Source organism: Trematomus bernacchii, unplaced genomic scaffold (genome assembly GCF_902827165.1).
Source record: "Trematomus bernacchii unplaced genomic scaffold, fTreBer1.1, whole genome shotgun sequence".
NCBI lineage: Eukaryota > Metazoa > Chordata > Actinopteri > Perciformes > Nototheniidae > Trematomus > Trematomus bernacchii.
Genome location: NW_022988066.1, coordinates 772797 through 782591, shown reverse-complemented (window position 1 = coordinate 782591; position 9795 = coordinate 772797). Strand labels below are relative to the sequence as shown.

At 46.0% G+C, this 9795-nt stretch overlaps 1 protein-coding gene across 1 annotated transcript; it reads right to left on the bottom strand.

Annotated features, from left to right (window-relative positions):
• Positions 1-1667: 1667 nt before the first annotated feature.
• On the bottom strand, positions 1668-4161 carry LOC117474779 (zinc finger BED domain-containing protein 4-like). Its single transcript, XM_034120784.1, has 6 exons — positions 3831-4161; positions 3615-3741; positions 3331-3479; positions 2771-3241; positions 2070-2661; positions 1668-1993 (listed from the first exon to the last, which is right to left on the bottom strand). Exons 1-6 carry the CDS (start codon positions 3996-3998, stop codon positions 1668-1670), a joined length of 1833 nt encoding a protein of 610 aa, XP_033976675.1. The 5' UTR covers positions 3999-4161.
• Positions 4162-9795: the final 5634 nt, after the last annotated feature.

Sequence of the window (9795 nt, the reverse complement as noted above, 5' to 3'; positions counted from 1 at the left end):
CGCCCCCCTCTACTGTAAGTGTTACGTATTGGTTCTTGGTTCTTGCCGGGCAGCCGAGTGGGGTCAGCTAAGAACCGGTTTTCGGTGCTTAGAGCCGGCTCCGCTGCGGTGGAAACAGGAAGAACCAGAGCTAATTCAGGCTGTAGCCCAGAACCGGCCCTGGAGCCGGTTTGGTGGAAAAGGGGCATATTATGGTGGTTACAGCTTCTGTTCCCCGTCAGAAGGGACTGTCTCACTGTTATCTAAAGCCATAAAATACAGTGTACACTTTGGATGACAATTAAAACATTTCGCTGCTGCCCCTGTGCACAGAAGTACACTGCTTCTTTTTTTTTTTCTCTATTAAAAAGTAACTCTTATAACTTAATTCAACACAATCTGAACCATCCTTTTAAATGACAACAAATTATAATAATAGCAATACAGTCCTAACTAAAAGATACTACCTATTGGACATTTAAAAATCAGTAGGTGTTATATTTTCTACTACAATACTGTGTAGTATACTACTATTACTACTACTATAATGATAATAATAATTACACATTTTTGTATTAATTCATATTAATATTTTTATTATTATCCTTGCTATTATTATTATTTCTTAAATGTTGAGTTCTTGGGGCGACATGAATTGGGAGGGATTTACAGTAGCTTTGAATAGGATGTTTAATGCTGCTCTTTTTTCTTTTTCTCTAAGAAAACCAGTTAAGAGTATTAAAGGTCCCATGACATGGCCTTTTCTACTGATCATAATTCCATTGTTGAGGTCTACTAGAATAGATTTAGATTGTTCAATGTTCCAAAATCCCATTGGTTTCTCATACAGCATCTCTGTATGTGTATCAATCATCAATCAATCAATGTTTATTTATATAGCCCAATATCACAAATGTTACATTTGTCTCAGTGGACTTCTGTCACAGTCTGCGCCATCATTCACCAGTAGTTTTCCATTCACCTGTCTCACCTGTTAACCACCCACGTTTTTGCTCACTCTCTTTCTCTTCTGCACCCATTAGCTTTACTACCAGTATTTAAACCCTCACCAGACACACACCCGTTGCCAGATCGTACTTTGCCTTCATGCTAGTCTTTCACGCGTTTGTTACCAGATTGTAGTGATGACGAGATGAAGCCTCATGAAGCTTTGAAGCTTTCCAGCAAATCGGTTCGCTAAAAGGTTCATCTCATGAAGCTTCATCATGGGCTTCATGTGCTCACAAGACCCCCTGTTGGTGAACAGGTGTAAAACAGCCACATATTATTTGTAATCTTTGACATACTAAAAATACTGGAAATAATGATACAAAAAGGTAAAAGATGTCAAATGTATTTGTCATCCTGTATGAACAGAATTTTACACCAGTAAGTGTTTTAAAATGACTGTATATAATAATAAAAACAATGTGTCAATATAGTATCTTGTTGTTACATCTATACATAAATAAATGTAAATGTCTGCTGCCTTCTATAAAGACAAAAGAAGCAATATATGTTCGAAAACTGGAAAAGAACAAGGGTTTAACTTGCCAGAGGGCAGTGAATATGCTTGTGTAACTTGCAGAGGCCAGTGAATGTGCTTGTGTGACTTTGCAGAGGCCAGTGAATGTGCTTGTGTGACTTTGCAGAGGCCAGTGAAAATGCTTGTGATACATGGAACAATTTTATTGGTTTTTGTTTAAAAACAATATTTTTTCCACACTTTTCGGGCTTAGGCGATTTCTTTTCTTGGACACAACTTCTCCTGCCTTTGAAAATACCCTTTCACACGGGACTGAGGAAGCAGGTGTGCACAAGAAAGTGACAGCAAGTGTATATAAGTTTGGATACACATGTCTTTGTGTCTGCCAGTAGTTCAGAGGGTCCTCCAAGCGTCCGATATTTGGTTCAGCCAGGTACCGCTGGACTTCAACAGTTGCGTCAGCTGTTGGATTCTTGGTCTTTCTGGACAGCTTTACAGTCCGATCCAATTTTTGCCAGAGTTTGTTTCCTGAAAAGTATACACAGAGAGTGTCAGTGGATGTTGTAGTAATTACTTCAAATTGATTTAAAATTAATAAAATTACCTGGGATTTCTTGTTCAGGTTGAGATGTGGATGGATTTTCTTCTGGCTGCACATCTTCAGGTGTTCGGATCAGTGCACCACATTCAGCCACAAGCCTTTTTGTGGCTTCTGCAGCTTTTGAAGGGCTAAAAAACCCGATCAATTTGAACCTAGGGTCCAGTAGTGTTGCCAATGACATTATGCTCATTGATTGGAGTGTGTGGAGCCTCTCTCTTAGCTGCCTTAATAGGTGTTCTCCCATTTCTTTTGCCACTGCTTCTGCAGTTTTTGCCATCTCCTCTTGAAGCATTTGCTCCAGCATTTTGAGGAGGGGCACAACCTTGGACCCGGATACATTTTTCTCCTCAGACAGCTCAATGGTGGCATCATTGAATCCGGACAGCAGAGAGAGGCACCCACTTATGGTGGTGAACTCGGCAGAGGTCAGTGTGGTGATGTCAGTGTTCAAGCTGGCTAATGCCGCACCAACTGGCTCTCTGAGGTCCACCAGACGTTGCAGCATGTGATATGTGCTGTTCCAGCGGGTCTCCACCTCTTGCAGGAGCTTCAGTGTGGGCCTTCCCATTTGCCTTTGCACCGATACAAGCTTCTCCTTTAACACACAATTAAAGATTTATTTAATTGTCAAAGTAGCAGTAACAAACATAGCATTATGATTATTATTAATTATTAACCAATTTAAGAAAGGTCAAAGCACATACCTTAGCAAGGGTGCTGCTCCTGAAAAATCCCACCAGTTTTCTTGACTTGGCCCGGATATCACTCAGCACAGGGGTCATGTCAAGAGATTTTTTGACAATCAAATTCAGTGTATGTGCAATGCATATTGCATGACGTAGCTTTAAGTGTTTGCCACAGGAGATCATATTGGCTGCACCATCCGTCACAAGGCAAGTGACCTTGTCTGTGATTCCCCATTCCTCCATGAGGGAGGTTTTCACTCTGGCCAGGTTTTCAGCAGTGTGTGTTTGGGGAAATTGTTGGACCCCTAACAACACAGAATTAAGACGTGTGTTGTCGTCAACAAAGTGGCAGGTTACAGCCAGATAGGCATCCATATTGATGGAGGTCCACATGTCAGAGGTCAAGCTCACTGCAACCACCTTCTGCATGTCAGCTATGGCCTTGCTCCTTTCTAGAGCATACTTGGCCTCCACCATAGCCTTAACAGCCTAAAAGAGGGGATGGTTAATTCACTGGTTAATTGTCAAATGCCATGAAAAAATAAACAATTTTGCTCTATACATGAAGTCTTACACACCTGTCGCTTGGGGATGACATAGTTTGGATCCAATAAGGCCACAAATGCCCTGAATCCCACATCCTCCACAACACTGAATGGCTGTGTATCCTTCACAATCAGGTTGACCAAGGCCTCATCCAGATCCTGTTTTCTGGTAGGCCTGGTACCTGGGGGGGGGGGGGGTAAGCTGTGTTAAGAATGAGTATCTTGTAACTTTCTTTTATTTGCATGATAAAGTGAAGTTAACATGGTTAAATTATAGTATATTATAGTATATTATTCCAAAATATTAAATGACAAACCTTGAGCAGGTCCACCTGCATCACCTGCATGTCCCTCCTTCATCTCATGCATGGCACGATAATGCCTTAGCATGGATGAAGTATTGTTACTGTACCCCAGTTCCCTGGAGCACAATAAACACTTCACCTTTGAATGAAATAGAAAAAGTAAAAAAATGAACCATACAAAATCTAACATAATACATTGTTGTAATAAACCATGTATGCAAACCTTACCTTATTGTGTGAAATCTGATCAAAGTATTCCCACATAGGGGAAGTCTTTCTCTTCTTAGCTGGCTCCATTCTAACTTTGCAAGTAGCAAAAATATCGTACAACCAAAACTGGCAAAACGACAAGTGTTTTCCTCTCACAAGGATCACACATCTTGAATCGAATCCCATGGCTTTTTATCTGTCAGAAGCTCGCGCCAAGATCTGAATCGCTTCCTGAAGCAGTCACGTGGTATCGACAAACGAGGCTTCGTTTGTCATCGATGACGTCACTGGCCCCCAAATGATACAAGCCTCGACACAGGCTTCACAGAAAGCTTCGGCGATTACTCGACACACGCTCCAAAGCCTCGGCTTCATCTCGTCATCACTACCAGATTGCCTACCCGGTTCCGACCCTGCCTGTCCCTGACCTGCCTGTTCCCTGATCCTGCCTGTCCTTGGACTATCCTGCCTTGCCTGCTGTCTGACCCTGCCTGTACCTACGTTGACCGCCTCGCCTGCTCCCTGACCGGCCCTGACTCACCTTCTGCCCGCTGTCCTCTGGTTCGTTTGCCTGCACATCATCCGGCTGATACTGTTCTGCTGGTATCCCTCTGCTCTGGTATTATTACCAATAAAGTACATTACCAATACTCCTTGGTTTCTCGAGTGCTGCATTTGGGTCCTTCATAAGATTGTGACAGAACGATCTGGCCAGAACATGGAACCAGCGCACTCCTCTTCACCTAGAGACCGTTTCGAGAGAGTTGAGGACGCTCTCCAGAGGCAGGAAGCCTCGATAGCCTCCCTGGCCACCGAGGCTCATCATGCAAACTCCACACACGACCAGACGCTAACCTATTTAGCTGCGCAGCTACAGCAGCTAACGGCTACTGTGCAGCAGCTAGCGGCAGTAGTGGCTGCTCCAGCGCCTCTTCCCATGCCGCCGGCACCCGCTTCTGCATCCTCTCCGATGGGATTTACCCAGTGGCGAGCCGTCAGGGCCCTCTAGGCCCTCTGTGAGGGCCTAAGATATTCCAAAAAATAATATTTAAAAACATTTTAAAAATATATATATTTTTTAAATATATATTTTTTTAATATTATTTTTGTTATATTTTTCATTCGTTTTACCGAAAAAAAACTTGATTTAATTGTATTTAAAATAACATTTCCAAAGAAATAAATCCTTCGAATCTGCCTGTTCAGTCTCTGTTTGAATGTGAAGGGTTACATGAAAGAAGCTCGTCTGGCCCTCTCTGCGATTCACAGAGGGCCCGCTATAGTAACTGAACGAGAGAGTAATGTCAAATGACAGTACAATTGACCAATCATATCTTCCCTCTAAATGGGTGGGTTTTATTATCGCGGACTTTATGACAAGTTCCGCCCGCTGTGAAACTTTTCTTGTTTCCATAGCAACAACAACTTCCTGTCAACAGCGTGAACTCGCCTTCAAAATAAAAGCATGCCAAATTACACTTAAGACATACAACTGCAACGAAAGTAACAAACACAATGCAATATCCTTTTCAATGTCAAAGAACACAAATTGGGTTCACAGGTGTTGTTTTGTGTGGTAGAGGGTCGCTGTCATTGATGCGTTTTGCACCCTGGGCCGTTGTTTTGATATTCCGCTGAAGTATACGCTGTGACGTAATAACTATTTTTTTTTCTTTTTTTCGAGGGAAGGGGTGGGGGTCAGAGGGCCTAGGTATAAAGCTCACGGCTCGCCACTGGATTTACCCCAGAGCCTCAGGTGGGAACTCCGGAGCGCTACGCCGGGGAACCGGAGGGCTGCAGCCCGTTTCTTACTAACTGTTCTATCCTGTTCGCGCTGCAGCCACACACTTTCGCTTCTGAAGCAACTCGTGTGGCGTTCACGGTCAATCATCTGACTGGGAAAGCCCGACTGTGGGGCACAGCTGAATGGGAGCAGCAGACACCCGCCTGCTCTTCTTTCCCCGCTTTTTCCGCGGAGCTGCGTAAGGTGTTTGGACCCGTGTCTGTGGGTCCAGACGCTGCAGGAGGACTACTGAGCCTGAGCCAGGGTAATGGATCTGTGGTGGATTATGCTATTGGGTTTCGCACCAGGAGCCGCCTCAGCAACTGGAATTCTGCAGCCCAGTGTGACGCCTATCTGCGTGGCTTGGCGGCTTACATTAAAGACGAGCTGGTGTCTTTTGATCTGCCCAACTCACTGGATGGGCTGATTGAGCTGACTTCCCGCATGGATCGGCGCATCCAGACACGGAGACGGGAGCGACGATCGGAGGGAGTTCAACATGCCTGGGCGCCCCGACATCCGGGTTCGACTGGGACTCCTCCCTTCACTCCAGAGCCGCAACCAGGGGGTGATGAGCCCATGCAGGTGGGTCGCACCAGCCTCACCTTGGAGGAACGTGAACATCGCAGACGAGGTAACCTATGTCTCTACTGCGGCCGGGCCGGCCATTTTGTTTCTCGCTGCCCGGTAAAAGGCAAGGCTCCGCAGTAATGGGGAACATACTGGTGAGCCAAACCCCTGGATTTGTTCCCGCTCAGAGACCATTGAGCCACGCCAGGTTGCTATTACCGGATAGCTCTCAGGCTCTTGCCGTTTTTATTGACTCTGGTTCGGACGTGAGTATAATGGACGAAGAGCTTATGCTGCAGTTGGGAATAGACCGGGTTCCCTTATCTCGCCCAGTTCCAGCCAGCACCTTAGACGGTCACTTGCTGGGGACAGTGACTCATCAGACTGTACCCGTTCACATGCTCCTGTCCGGGAACCATAACGAAACTATTCAGTTTCATGTTCTCCGGTCTCCACATATCCCGCTTATCCTGGGTTATCCATGGCTCCGCCGCCACAACCCTAACATTGACTGGGAGACGGGAGCCATTTTGGGGTGGAGCCCCTCTTGTCATCAGATCTGTCTGAAACAGGCTGCCGCGCCTCAGCGTTCGGTGAACCCCAGCCAAGTTCCGGATGTTACAGGGGTTCCACCGGAATATCTGGACTTCAAGGAAGTATTCAGCAAGACGAGGGCTACTTCCCTACCACCACACCGGCCTTACGACTGTGCCATCGACCTGCATCCCGGCACCAGCCCTCCCAGGGGTCGATTGTACTCCCTGTCTGCTCCGTAAAGAGTTTCCATGGAGACTTATATCAATAACTCTCTGGCGGCTGGGATTATTCGCCCTTCCTCATCACCCGCTGGAGCGGGGTTCTTCTTTGTGGAGAAGAAAGACAAGACCCTAAGGCCCTGTATCGACTTTCGGGGTCTTAATGACATTACTATAAAGAATCGATACCCACTGCCTCTTATCTCCTCTGCATTCAAGTTGCTGCAGGGAGGAACCATATTCACCAAGCTGGACTTGCGTAACGCGTACCACTTGGTACGTATTCGCGAGGGGGATGAGTGGAAGACCGCCTTCAACACCGCCTCGGGGCACTACGAGTATCTGGTGATGCCTTTTGGACTTACAAACGCCCCTGCAGTATTCCAGGCGTTGGTAAATGACGTGCTCCGTGACATGTTGGACCGGCACGTATTTATTTACTTGGATGACATCCTGATCTTTTCCAAGACTCTGAAAGAACACGTGCACCACGTCCAGGCAGTTCTCAAGAGATTGCTGGAGAACTCGCTGTTTGTTAAAATGGAGAAGTGTGAGTTTCACACATCCTCTGTCTCTTTTCTGGGATACATCGTGGGACAGGGGTGCATTGGGATGGATCCCTCCAAGGTTGATGCAGTCACTTCCTGGCCGGTTCCAGACTCCTGGAAGCGGCTACAACAGTTCCTCAGGTTCGCCAACTTCTACCGGAGGTTCATTCGTGGATACAGCACCTTGGCCGTTCCACTCACAGCCCTGACCTCCTCTAAGGTTATGTTCCAGTGGTCCTCCTCGGCTGAGGAAGCGTTCCAGAACCTTAAGGCCAGGTTCACCTCCGCCCCCATCCTCCGAGTACCCGATCCTGAAAGACAATTTGTTTTGGAGGTGGATGCTTCTGATATGGGGGTGGGGGCCATCCTGTCTCAGCGAGCAACGAACAGCCAAAAACTCCATCCCTGTGCTTTCTTTTCGAGGCGTTTGACACCAGCGGAAATAAACTATGATATAGGAAACCGGGAGCTGCTAGCAGTGAAGTTGGCTCTGGAGGAGTGGCGTCACTGGCTCGAGGGGACCAGTCAACCTTTCCTGGTGTGGACCGACCACAAGAATTTGGAATACATCCGGTCGGCCCGCAGACTGAATTCCCGACAGGCTAGATAGGCCCTCTTTTTCACTCGGTTCAATTTCTCCCTCTCCTACCGCCCTGGTTCTCGGAACATTAAGGCTGACGCTCTGTTCCCTGATCCTGCCTGTCCTTGGACTATCCTGCCTTGCCTGCTGTCTGACCCTGCCTCACCTTCTGCCCGCTGTCCTCTGGTTCGTTTGCCTGCACATCATCCGGCTGATCCCTTGGTTTCTCGAGTGCTGCATTTGGGTCCTTCATAAGATTGTGACAACTTCACAGTTTGTACAGAATATCAGTATGACAATACGACACCCTCTGTCCTTAGACCCTCACATCGTACAAGGAAAAACTTCCGGATTCACTCTCTGTCCTAAACGGCTTGTTGGAGCTTCTGCTGGTTGCTGCGTGGGGTCTGTGAGACAGCGAGACATCGCGGAACTCAGCCTGAGCACACACATACACTCACAGCCAGGCTGTTCGCCACACAGTTCGCCACACAGTTCGCCACACAGTTCGCCACACAGTTCGCCACACACTCACAGCCTGATAAAAGATAAGGCTGAGTGAGTGTGTGTGCCGGCGAAACTCTGCTGAGTAGCGCGGCTGAGAAAAGATAAGGCTGAGTGAGTGTGTGTGTGTGTGTGTGTGTGAGGAGCTCCACGGATTGGTCCATTTGGTCGTCGTTACGTCACTTAGACCAGGAAGAAAAAAATGGAAAAAGAAAAATCTCCAACGAGGCGTTCTGGGGCAGCATAGACAGGTATTTTCTGTGTTAGAGTTTTAATTGCTACAGGGTGTACTTTGAGGGTTTGTGACTTTGTTTACATGCATAAAAAGCTACATAACCAGGGGTGCACATTTTTTTAGTGAGTTACTCAGATGAGTACCAGGAGACAGCGTTTGGTACTCACCCCACACGAAGCGTGGTCCTCCTTAGCAGGGCCGAATCCAGGATTTCCTAAATACCGAGGTCCAAACATGCTAGGGGGGTTCAGGGGTATAACCCCCCCCCCCGGGATTGTTGGGATTTTCATGATCTAGTTAGGTGCTTTTTAAGTCCTGTGGGGGGTCACAGATTGGATAATATATTGATTTCAAACCATGTAAGTAGGCTGCAGCATACATTATTTTGAAAGTGTAATGCATAAGAATCAGTTGATTGTTACATATGAATGATCTGGACATGCAGAAGAGGCTAAAATGATCACAAAACATTGTCAACATTCATTTTCCATGTCTCTGTCCTTTCCATAACCTGCACCCTCTCTTCCATCTTCTTTAGTCTCTCTGTCTTCTTCCTGTTCATTACTCTCTCTGTCCTCTACTCTTTCTCTTTGTTCAATCTCTCCCTCGTTGTTCACTTGTTGCTCCTCCTCACTTGTCGCTCCTGCCAGTGAATTAAAAGCAATTCAGCAATTTAGTTCATTTCACTTGTTTGTTTGCATTTTTTTTTTTTAAATCTGTTTTGTTTGATTCTTAAAAGAGAACAAAGATGTAAGCAAATTGTGTTTTATACAATTGTATGTTATTATGACATCATAACTGCAAGAGATGTATGTTGTTTTAAAAGTATGCCTATTGTCTTTATTGTAAATGAAGACTATTTTGTTATAGATAAATAGATAGATAGATAGATAGATAGTTAGATGGGGTTATTAAGCCTACATTCTTTTGTGTGACTGTACCTGCAGTTCCTCCCTGATTTCCATCACTTTCTCTCTCTCTTTCTCTCTGCCTGTCCTGTCTCTTCCT